This window comes from Peromyscus leucopus, chromosome 3 (genome assembly GCF_004664715.2).
Source record: "Peromyscus leucopus breed LL Stock chromosome 3, UCI_PerLeu_2.1, whole genome shotgun sequence".
Classification (NCBI taxonomy): Eukaryota; Metazoa; Chordata; class Mammalia; order Rodentia; family Cricetidae; genus Peromyscus; species Peromyscus leucopus.
In genome coordinates, this window is record NC_051065.1 from 9101435 (window position 1) to 9113723 (window position 12289).

The 12289-nt window shown below is 40.2% G+C and overlaps 1 protein-coding gene across 1 annotated transcript in view; it reads right to left on the reverse strand.

Annotated features, from left to right (window-relative positions):
- Positions 1 to 283: 283 nt before the first annotated feature.
- Cftr (CF transmembrane conductance regulator) overlaps positions 284 to 12289 on the reverse strand; it is a 147119-nt gene continuing 135113 nt past the window's right edge. Inside the window, 4 exon segments of the mRNA XM_028871755.2 lie at positions 284 to 2278; positions 3347 to 3452; positions 4241 to 4413; positions 9368 to 9457. Of these exon segments, the coding sequence (XP_028727588.1) occupies positions 2078 to 2278; positions 3347 to 3452; positions 4241 to 4413; positions 9368 to 9457 (570 nt within the window). The 3' untranslated portion in view covers positions 284 to 2077.

The following is a 12289-nucleotide window of genomic DNA, read 5'->3' on the forward strand; positions in this document are numbered from 1 at the left end:
AAAAAAATCAACTATAAATGAATAGATCAATAGTGGTGATAATTATACAGCTATGTTGATTTACAAAATTCCATTGAACTATTATTTAAAATGTTGAAAATGGTAAACTTACTATGAATATTTTATTGAAATTTAAAGAGACAACTTGGTGATTTGTACGCTAATTCATTTGGGATTCTTAAAGAGATTCTCTCTAAAAGGGAGACTTGTGTCCCACGAAGCTTACAGACGAGAGCTAAGGGTTCCAAAGACACACCCAATGAACACATCTGAGAAGACAGGGTTCACACAAATAAAAGGATTTTATTGACACATGATATTCTATTACAGTAATAAATATAGTACATTCTTCTAAGGCTTAGTTTGCAGTTCAGAAGCTGATGTGCCCATAACTGGACCATCCTGACTTTTGGTACCATCTTTTCAAAGCTGCATTAAAATGGAACATGTGTTGTCTGAGAACCACACACGTGTTCAAGATTTGCATCAGTCCCGATGCTTCACACCATGAAGGTGACTGGTCCTTATCATCCTTATTATCCTCACTCCCCTTTTTAAAAAACAGCTAATGCCATAAAAATTCAACATTTCAAATATAAAAATTATTTTATACAAATATAATTCATTATGTAATCATTCTTAAAATACAGCATTGTAATATATGAGTTTGAAACATTATTACTAAAATAAATACTTCCCAGTGAAAATTTCATTCGCATCACAAATTATAAAACAGAGCATATAAAAGTAATTCATGATTAAGTCTTTTTCAGTGTCTCCCCTACAACTGTGTGGAGACAGTATGCAGTACACACAGCTAGCTGAGAGCACATGAACATCCTGCACATTTCCATGAGCATCTACCCACACTACTCCTGGGCCTGGCACTGTGCTGTGTTAGTTTGCACCACACAAGTCTCCTTTACTTCAGAAGTCTTAAAGGTCTGTCGCTTTCTGGGAATATACATGTGTCAATTTCCACATTAAGGAAATTATCCTGGCCCCTTCATGGGACTGTAACAGTTCTTTTCCTAGGTCAGGGACACATTGATGAAAAGGATGTTTAGATGTGTGGGAGTAGGGCTGAATGGTCTTAACCTTAATTCCCAAGATTTGAGAATGCTTATTACTGAAGGTAATTCAATCACCAGATGTTGGGTGAGGCATCTTTCATTACCACCCAGTGCTTCCATACTATTCTAGCATTTGCTTGGAGTAGGACACACAGAATGTGTAGCAGGTAGTACAGCCATGTGTCTAAATACCTAGGATAGAAGAAAGGTGGGATATGGGCTATAGAAGCCACTGTTTCCTGTTCTCATTACTTCATTCTATCTATAAGCATGGTGACTTAAGTTCTTCAATAATGCAAATTAACCATTGCACTGAAAAATAAGCTGAATAACTAACCTGGTTGGCATTTATAGCTGCCTTTCCAGCTATTCCTAGAGGGCAAATGTTTTCAGGAAAACATGGCTTGTGAAGCACAAGTGGTCCATTGTCAAGTATCTGAAGTGACTTTCCAACAATCTGACTACTGCTAGAGAGCCAGTTACCCAGACCCAGATGAACACTCTTGATTTTTCTTCCAAAACAGTCTCTTAAAAAGCAGGGATGTGGACTTCACCCTGTTTTCAAAGGCACAGACAGTGGGGTTCTCCTCCTCCGAGTCCATGAGCAGAGGTCTCTCACGTCATCATTTTGCAATCATTTGTACTTCTTTCTAGAGTCTGATTTTCTATCTTTCCCTTTTTCCTCCTTCTTTGTTCTTCTGTGTGTATGTCCATTAATGTGTGTGTGTGTGTGTGTGCGCGCGCGCGCGCGCGCACGCGCGCGCGCGCGCGCGTTTGTTTTTGTTTACATGTGAGAGGATAGCCTCAGGTATTGTCCCTCAGGTGCCTGGCCTGGAACTCTCTATGTGAGCTAGGATAACTTGTCGCAGAGCCCCAAGGATCCACCTGTCCCCGTGTCCCCAGCACTGGGGTTAGCAGCTCGGGGTATGCCTGGCTTCTTCATTTTGCACGGGTTCTGGGAATGGACTCGGGTTCACTGAGCTGCTTCTGCAGCATCGCAGTCACTAGAGACGGGTTTCTTGCACTTCTTCTTCTGTCTCCTCTTTCAGAGCAGTGATTTGTGGCCGAGGCTTCTGCCTGCTGGAGTGGCGGCCCTGGAAGAGCTTCATCTTCTCCGAGGAGCTGATGGCCTGCTGGAAGATACTCTTCTCGCTCAGAAGTGCCTGAACGGAGTCATATTGCCACACGTTGCCCTCTTCTATGACCTAGGGAAAAGGCCGTTAGTGAGACCTCATAGAGAGTAAAGATCAAGCCAGTGCAGGGACAGAAACCGACCTAGGCCCAAAGGAGAATAAAAGTCCAAAGAAAACACAGGATTCAGAGCCATTTATATCTACTTAATTTTCACATCTGTGAAAGTAGCAATTGGAACTTTAAAAATTCATCTAATACCAGGTGTTACACTTTGTCAGGGAACTGTAGGACAATTGAAGAGCTTTGGAAACCTAAATAATCCATAGTCCATCTCTTATAGACTCTTAAGATGAGCTATGTACACGGCACCATAAACTTTGAACTTCTTCAAAACTGAGTCTGAGGCCTAACAATTCCAAATTGGCTATGTATGACTGAGTATAATGTCTACAATGCATGCTAAAGTTTTGCAAGCTTGAGGCCAGAGAATAGAGAGCTTGACCCAGTCCCTGAATTTGACCACAGGAGAACAAGAGATGAATCTACTGTCTAGTCACTTACAGCCGAGTAATGACAGTAGAAATAAAAATGCTTCAGTAAGAAAAGCATTTACCTCCAGAACATTAAAAAGCCTTGGGAAAGTGAAAATGCTCTATGTTCCTTGACCTCCTTTGTGATTAAACAGGAAGGAATTTGTAAAGACCACCTGAAGGAGCCATGACAACTGGGAAAGAAAATGAGAAGGTGGCTGACAAGGACGCTAACCTGACTTCCAGTAGTAATGAGGACAACAAAACAGGCTTCTCTCCTACTTCATTAAAACCACTAGAGTAACACCCATTCCGTATCTTCCCCAGGGGAAGCTTTGTTATGGAAAGAAACAGATTTCTCTTTGTTACAGAAAGAAACAGTCCATGATGCCACCTGGTAATCCGCTGGCACCGGGGGTGTGCTAGATTTCAACACCATGCCTAGCTCAAGGCACAGGAAGAGGACTCACACAGCCACACCAAGGGGAGCGGGCAGATGTGTGACATACGGATGAAGGAAGGGTACATGACTATAGTTTATAGTAACTGTTGTGCAAGATTGCTAACGTAAATGGGGAATGAAGCAAGGGAGAAGTGTAAAAGACTCACCAAAAACCGCTGACAGTCCAGCATGGCCTCTATCCTGTGCTCGCAGAGGATCACTGTGCAGCCACGGAAGGCGTGTTTTAGAGCTCTCCGAATTACTTGGTACGTTCTAGCAAAGCAAGAAACCACCACGTAAGACATTACAGAGTAAGAATGATCTGCCTTTATCTTTGACAATATGCAGTGTCCTATAGATATAGTATTTTTTACTAAAAAATACTTTTGGCATTATATTGATACAGAATTAACCACAGTCAGCTTTCTAACCAAGGGCTACATTCTAAGTATTTAATACATTAATAAGACAAATGTTAATAAGAAAATTTCATAAAAAAATGAAACTTCAAGCCAGGTGGTGGTGGTGGCACATGCCTTTAATCCCAGCACTCAGAAGGCAGAGGCAGGCGGATCTCTGTGAGTTCGAGGCCAACCTGGTCTCCAAAGCAAGTTCCAGGAAAGGCACAAAGCTACACAGAGAAACCCTGTCTCGAAAAACCAAAAAAACAAAACAAAACAAAACAAAACAAAGAACTTCATTTTTATGTAGATTCATCATCAGTTCTTTATTCTGTACTATTAATGTCTTTATAATATAAACAGGATCTAGAGGGAAACTATAAGAGTATGCACACATAACTAAATATTTCATCATATGTTGATGAGGTTGAAGAGTTTGTATGAAATTCCAAACTCCAGTCAGGAGAGTAAACAGGGCTCTTATTGAATGAAATAAGTTCTTGTGCCCATGTTAAATAGTGACTTTCTCCTGGACAATTATTTGGTAGCCCCTACTTGCAGGCATGGCAGCTGAATGGGAATTTGTATCAATATGAAGTAACAACATTCAATACCTCTATTCCTATTATGTTATTACATAACAGAATTTCTGGAACTCACTTGGGATCCAGATGGGCACTAGGCTCATCAAGCAGTAAGACCCTGGCCTTACTGAGAACAGATCGGGCCAAGCACATTAATTGCTTGTGGCCATGGCTTAGCACATAACCCCCATCCACAAGGGTAAAGTTGAGCTGCCCAGGAAACTGCTCTATCACAGATTTGAGTCCAACCTGAAAAAAATAAAGAAAAATACTGTGCTTAGAAGGGGTACTTGAGATACCACAGAACTAAAATTACTCAAGAGGCTGACATTCTAAAAATACACGAGTTTGCACAGATTAAATTTCACCCTCAACTTCCAACTCCCACTTAGTTTCATTAAGCAAAAGTCTGTTTACAGTGTTGGTAGCCCTAAGCTGATTGGAGGATTTCTTTCAGCCCCATACTTCATTCAGGAGTCCTTCAGTGCGCACCTGTTAAGTGCCAAGTTCCCCAACAGACAGTGACACACAATGATACCTGCTTCCCGAAGGCTCTGGATTGACAAAGGTGTACATAATAATATATGATTAGAATGTGATTTAATATGTGGGTTAAAGATAATAGATACAGAACAGTTATTCACACCATTAGGACATTCTATGTATATTGTATATGGCAAATGGTTCACAAGCAGAATGGTTAGAAGACATGACATGACATGATATAATATGTTTACCTTCTATCTGTAATAAGGGATGAGAAACATCATTAAAGAACCAACTGGTGAAGTTTTAAAAATTAAATGACAGTTTAACAGTCATCTCTTTCACTTACAAAAACTGAGAAATTGATAACTTTCTCATGAAGTGCAAAATTAGTAAAAAATGGAAAACCACTAAAGTTTAAAGTTTCTTAGATGTCGGGGTAGAATACAGAGATTCATTTAGAGTTAATGGCTTATATTTTTAAACTGCAATTTAAAAAGATTTATAAAGTAAAAGATCAAAAAATCTGTCAAGAATAAAGCATAATTATAGATGTCTTGTTGGTTATTCAAATACATGTGCATTATGTATTCTTGCTAAGAACCACTGAAATGTAGATATGATTGTCTCTTGCCCTTCAGGAATCTGGAATTTAGTATGTGCAGGTAAGATATATACCCACATAACTCTAACATAGGCCGATTTAGATAATGGCCTTCAGAAAGATCTCATGATCTTAGAGAGGAATTCAGAAATGGCTCACATCACAGTTTATGCCAGGCTCCTATGTGTCATATATGCTAATTATGGATAGTTCAAATAAGTGGCTTCTTAGAAGTACCTTTTATGTAAACATGTTAAGATTTAAAGGTGTCTGAGATAGGAGGGAAGGTAGGCACACTGGACAAGAAAGACCATCCTGATGCATCCAAGGAGACTTCACAGAACTTCATCCCTCGTACATGAAGCTTCAACCCCAACTCCAACTTGCCTACTGTCTCCAGAGTTTGGCTATTTACATAGGATCGATGTCTACCATTAAGCTAATGCTTTAAAATGCCTATCTCTAGCCTAGAATTTCTCCCAGTTATTTCTGAAACCTTTCTCTTTGTCAGTTATGGCATACTGAACCTTGTCTGGACTTTTGTCATTTCTTAAGCATCATACTACAAGTATCAATGAGTCAAATTGTCAATCCATCACAGAAACATTTAAGAGATCTCCCTAAAATGCTGATCTGAGATTAGATTATTTCTCTGTTTTAAATCCTATGGTAGCTCTTTTCCTGGATGAATAAAATATAAGTATTCTCATGGGGCACAAAAGACATCCTGAACCACCCCCTCCTCACCACACACACACACCTACTTTACACATCTCAACATTCCCATGGTTTATCCTACTGCTCAAGTCTGAATAACTCCATTGTCCCTACGACAGCCAGGCATCCTGTATTGTTGAATTGTATGTTTCCCTACATTTCTTGAAAGTAAATATGTGTTCTTCATTTAAGAACACTCTCAACCTCAACATTCATTCATTCATTCAATCATTCATTCACTACTCTGATCCTCCAATGCTGTAGCCAAACAAAGCAGTCTTTATGCATTACAATTTAAGGAAAAATGAATTACTGTTAGGTTTAGTTCTGACATTATATACAGTACTCTATAATTCTTCAAGACTCTACAATCCCCTCTGTATCAAATTACAAAGTTAAATGTTCCCAAATATGGTTAGATAAATCAGTACCCTATAACAAACTATTTAGTAGTGTTCGTAGGTTTTTTTGTTTTATTTTGTATAATATTTTTTAAAAAGTTAAAAATGCGTATTGTGCTTTTCCTGCAAGTCCACTAGTGGGCAGTTTAAAAATAAATATCCTTAGCTCCTTTTGCTTAAATTCTGCAAGTTTCCAGGGCAAATTTCCCACTTAAAAGGCCACTGTTGTTTCTATAACAGTTCACTTGACTATTAATGTATAAAGATGGCAACTTCTAAAAATAATGTAACAAGCAAAAAGAAAGAGAGAGAGGGAGGGAGGGAGGGAGGGAAAGGAAGGAAGGAAGGAAGGAAGGAAGGAAGGAAGGAAGGAAGGAAGGAAGGAAGGAAGAAAACCCCATATCCTAACAGCAAGAGTCAAGATACCAAGATCACACAGGCAGCTTACTGGGCTGAAACAACAGAGGGCCCCAAGTCCGAGCTGCTGTTCTATTTGGCATTCACCAGTCATCGTGGAAAGGCTATTCATTACCGAAAGGAAGATGACAATACCTATTATGCATCAAGCATGAGGATATTTTCATGACACATTTTACATGAGGTAAATGAATCCTTCATTAATTCCATCATTCAATCAGAACGTATCACACATCACTCATGAGTTCAACTACTTCAGGCATGACAGATATCACAGAGAGCAGGGTATGATGCCAAAATCCTTGTGAACTTGCAGTTACATAGGAAATATGGAGTGGTCACTAGGTGAATTTTGATCCAGTGCAGGGAATTTTGAGGGACTGGAGGCATGGGATATACCTAGGAAAGTCCCCTTTCTCAAAGCTGGAGGGTCAGGATGGGTTTCAGAAAGAAGTAATGTGTAGCAAAAGGCTTGAATGATAAGGAACAGGAGTGGTGGAGTGGCGGGGGGGTTCCCGGGTACAGAGGGAACAATAACTACTACCCCCGGTCCCTACTACAGAAGAGAGAGAATTCTGTGCTTTAAAGAAAACTGACATTCACAGTAGCTGACTCACAGGACACAGGGGAGGTCGGAGGCTGAGAGTAGAGTGGAAAGACCAGATCACCAAGGCCCTTTAAGCAATGTCCAGCAGACAATAGAGAGGAGGCACAGGGAGGGTGGGAAGCAGAGGAGATGCAGGCTTTAGAAAGCTCTCCAGAGCCAGGTGGTGGTGGCGCATGCCTTTAATCCCAGCACTCGGAAGGCAGAGGCAGGCGTTTCTCTGTGAGTTCGAGGCCAGCCTGGTCTCCAAAGCGAGTTCCAGGAAAGGCACAAAGCTACACAGAGAAACCCTTTCTCAAAAAACCAAAAAAAAAAAAAAAAAAAAAAAAAAGAAAGAAAGAAAGAAAGAAGAAAGAAAGAAAGAAAGATCGCTCTCCAGAGCTGCATAGCGGAGGGCACTACCCTGAACCAGCCCAGGAAGGTTAGACTTTTGTCCCAGTGTCTTAGTAGGTTGACACACCCCAACATGTCCCTGTTTGCATCCACCATAAAGGATTAAAGCCTAGGATTTGTGCCTTTTAACCCACATCTCCTTTCTGCTGCTGTAGGCTAGGGCTTGGTACTTCTGTTTCTTTGTAGCCTCTTCAACAAAAAACTTGTCACTCTTACTCAAACCATGGGACATTTAGTTTGGATCAGAAGCAACATCTTTATGATTATACATTTAAAAGGAAGATCAGTGTAGCTAGAGTTTTCCTGCCTTGCTACAGATCAGTGAAAAAATACATCTAAATATGGACTGACAGCCAAAATCTAACCATGTGACTTTCTGTATTATATTGGAATCCAAAGTCTTAACCATATCTTCTAACATTTTAGATGATTTTATGATCCTGCTTTCCTGCAAATTTTATGGGGACTTGGCAATAGCTGCAGGTTTTATAAAGCCTAATACCTTCTTTCCCAAGTTCTCTCTAGCACATTGTATTCTTACAGTTCACTCTGTAAAATCACATCAAGGATCTTACAGCATGCCATTTGCAATTTAGTTAATGTTTTCTTTAAAAAAAACTTTGCATTTGCTGGGTAATAAAGAAACCTTGATAATGAAAAACAGTTAATCTCAGTGCATTTTATTAGGGGGAGGTTAGGGTTGGTTACTCAAGGGGTTAGCATTTAGCACTCAGAGGCTTCAAAGTTCCTGGTAAGATCTGCTCTGGAGGAAGGCAGAAAAGGGAAACCCAGCAAGAGAGCAGCAATGACCAAGGGGCAGGAAATGCTGCAATGCCAGTACGACAAATCCAAAGCCCAAGGACTCATGGATCTGGCTGAGTTGAGACTGTGGAATTTCCAGCTGCAAACTGATACTGGAATGATACTGGAATGGCTTTGGGGTTGTTGAGATGGAATAATATATTTTCATAAGAACAAGGCATGACTTTGGAGTGGAGTAAAGGAGGGAGGTCTAGGTCTACACATGTAAATCCTTCAGAAACACATTAAAATCTTAACACCCCAGGTAGTGCTAGTGAGAGATAAGCCATTTGGGAAGTGATTAGGTCATGGGGTCTTAGTCCCCCACAGATGGGATTGGCCCTATAGTAAAAAGAGCCTCCTGAGAGTTCATTCACTACTTCTACTGAGTGAGACACAGCAAGAAGTCCATCTGTGAACCGACAGGAAGTAGGGCCTCAGCAGACAACAAGTAGTGTCTCCTGCCTCTAGACTTCTCAGTCTGCAAAGTGAGAGATAAACACACCTTGTCTATGAACAGACAAGTCTATGGAACTTTATTAAAGCAGCATGAACAGACTACACAGTAAGGCCCGACTGCCCTGAGGAGATGGATCTAATTCAAAACGTGACTGTGCTGGGTAAATTAGAGCACTGCGCTTACAAAGTATGTACACATCCACACACGCGTCCACACATGTACACACACAGGCAGATGTGCAAAACTGTATTATCACCTATGGCAACCACACTTGTGTGTATGATCTGCTGCTTCAAAACTATTGCATTTAGCATTCTTACCTCATCTGCAACTTCCCATATTTCTTCATCTCTCCATTCCCCATTGGGATCCAGGTTTTGTCTGAATGTTCCAGAAAAGATAAATACTTTCTATAACAATAAAGAAAATTAGAAAGTATGAATAACCTATACATCTTTTTATTTTTTCCTCTTTGTTCCAAAATATTTCAAGTAAGACATGAAACAAAACAAACACCCATGTATTCACTATCTATTTTTCTTAAATTGTAAGAAATTGTACTTTTATATCACTTTTAAAGTAAAAATGTAGCAGGGTTTGAAATTCTCTTTGACTTTTTTTTTCCCTAATTTCAATGTCTTTGGGATAAGGAAATTGAGGCCACTGTATATCGTGGAGAACGGACTATTTTCTTTTACTTATATTCTTCATTATAAAAAATGTAGAATCAGAAAAATTAAAAACAACATGTGTATGAGTTAGAATTAAATTTCCATAACAAAGTCCTATTTTTAAATGTATCTTCCTTGTATTTCACCGATGAAGTAGTTCCCTAAGTTAACACACAGAAACTTATTCAAGCACACATGCTCATTTAGTTTATAGACTTGTGCAGCATCTTACTTAAATAAACAGAGAATACCAGAAGGCAGGACAACTTAGGAACTCCTAAATGATCACAGACCAGCCATTTGTTCAAAGGCACTTGTGCCGGGGAGGAGGCAGATGCTCCAGGTGTGGAAACAGCCCTTCACAGCCATGACTGAGATGCTCCAGGTGTGGAAACATCCCTGCACGGCCATGGCTGAGATGCTCCAGGTGTGGAAACAGCCCTGCACGGCCATGGCTGAGATGCTCCAGGTGTGGAAACATCCCTGCACGGCCATGACTGAGATGCTCCAGGTGTGGAAACAGCCCTGCACGGCCATGGCTGAGATGCTCCAGGTGTGGAAACAGCCCTGCACGGCCATGGCTGAGATGCTCCAGGTGTGGAAACAGCCCTGCACGGCCATGGCTGAGATGCTCCAGGTGTGGAGACAGCCCTGCACGGCCATGACTGAGATGCTCCAGGTGTGGAAACATCCCTGCATGGCCATGGCTGAGATGCTCCAGGTGTGGAAACAGCCCTGCACGGCCATGGCTGAGATGCTCCAGGTGCAGTGCCACTTCCCCTTAGGTGGGCCATGCACATAAAAGAAACCCAATCTTAACAAGGAATCAGGCAATAGGGAATGTTTTAAAAATAATATTTAGTACTCTCTGTGCCACAGAAGACTGGCAAAATAATTTTGATGTTAACGTCTAAAATAACTTTCTTGCCTTTTCTTCTCCTGGTTGCCTCTCTGTAACTTTGAAAGAGCGATATATTCAGCTGAAGCACACAATAGGAATGTTTACTTTGGCCAAATAGAATAAAGCCATTATTCTGGAAGACTGAAAGGAGTGGATAAGATGTTTTATCTTCAAAACAGACAGTCACTAAAGGGAATGTGACTTGCAAAGACGCCTTGGTAGTTTGGTTCTGGTTGGGTAGGTCTGGCTACAAACAGGAACTCAGTCTCTTTCATTTCCATGCTTTGTCAAACAAAGCAAGTGCATCCCACTTCCATTCTCCCTGCATCTCCATCTCAGAGCATGGCATCTTCATTTTTTCAGTCTAAGAACTGAGAGGCATTCCTGATTTACCTCACTCCTCAGCCTACCTAACTGAAATGAGCCACCAGTCATTTATTTTACCCCCAAACTATATGTCAAATCAATTTATTTCTCAATTTCTGTTCCTACTGAGTGGTCCACACCATCGCTAGCTCTCTCTGTGTCACTGAGAGAGTTTCCTAATTGGTTTCTTTCTTTATACTCCTGCTTCTCTTACAATGCACTCAAGTAATTCATGATGAATGGAAATGGGTCGTTTCATTAACCTTTTAGAAAACTTGAACTGATTTTCCATTTCACTTAGGGCACACAGTCCTTTCGATGGCCACAAGATCTTATGGCCCCTTTCCACTTCATCCTAGTCTAACCACATAGACTTTCTTAACTTCTTCACATAACTTATTCTTCTCAACTAGAAATATCATCTTCCATGTTCTTCACATGGCAAGCTCCAGTTTTCATTTTCAAATCAAATTTCATTTCCTAGGGGCACTGTTCATTATCATCAAACCAAATTAGCTCCCCCAATTATTTTGTATATTTTCATTCCTTAAATAATGCTAAGCTTAGGTGCTGGAGATGTTGCTCAGCTGGTAAAAATGCTTACTTAATTTGCAAGAGGCTTGGGTCTGATCCCACAAGCACATAAACTGGGCACAGTTACAAGTGCCCATAATTCCAATACTCAGAAGGTAGAAAACAAGAAGATAAAGGTTTCGAGGTTACCTTCATTACATGGGAAGCCAGAGGCCAACACAGGTTGCATGTCTCAAAGAAAACAATTATGATTATGTACACATCTATGAATGCTTGGTTTTCAGTGTTCTTCTCTCCTGAAGACCATGTCTTTACTTTCTATTGTAGACACTAGCTTTGTATAAGTTCAAAAGATGTTGCCTGAATGAGTGTGCTCATATGGAGAAGTAAAAGTACAAAATAATCACAATCAGAGTAAATGTTACTTTTCTTCAATTGTGAAGGTAAACTTCTATCAGCTACTGTCTGGCTAATAAAGGTGTGTGTGTGTGTGTGTGTGTGTGTGTGACAGAAAGAATGTGTGTGTGACAGAGAAAGAGAGAGAGAGAGAGAGAGAGAGAGAGAGATATCTACTAAATGTGACCCAACCTGCAAGTATCCCAGTTCCTTAAAGTCTAACACTAGCAACCCATTGAACCTGGGAAGATTCATCATAGCTGCTTCAGAAATACAATGCTGAATTTTTATTCATAATAGTCTATAATATACATTTAGCTTATTAAATTTATGACATTTTAATTAATTTATTTTAAACATACACATTCAAAGTT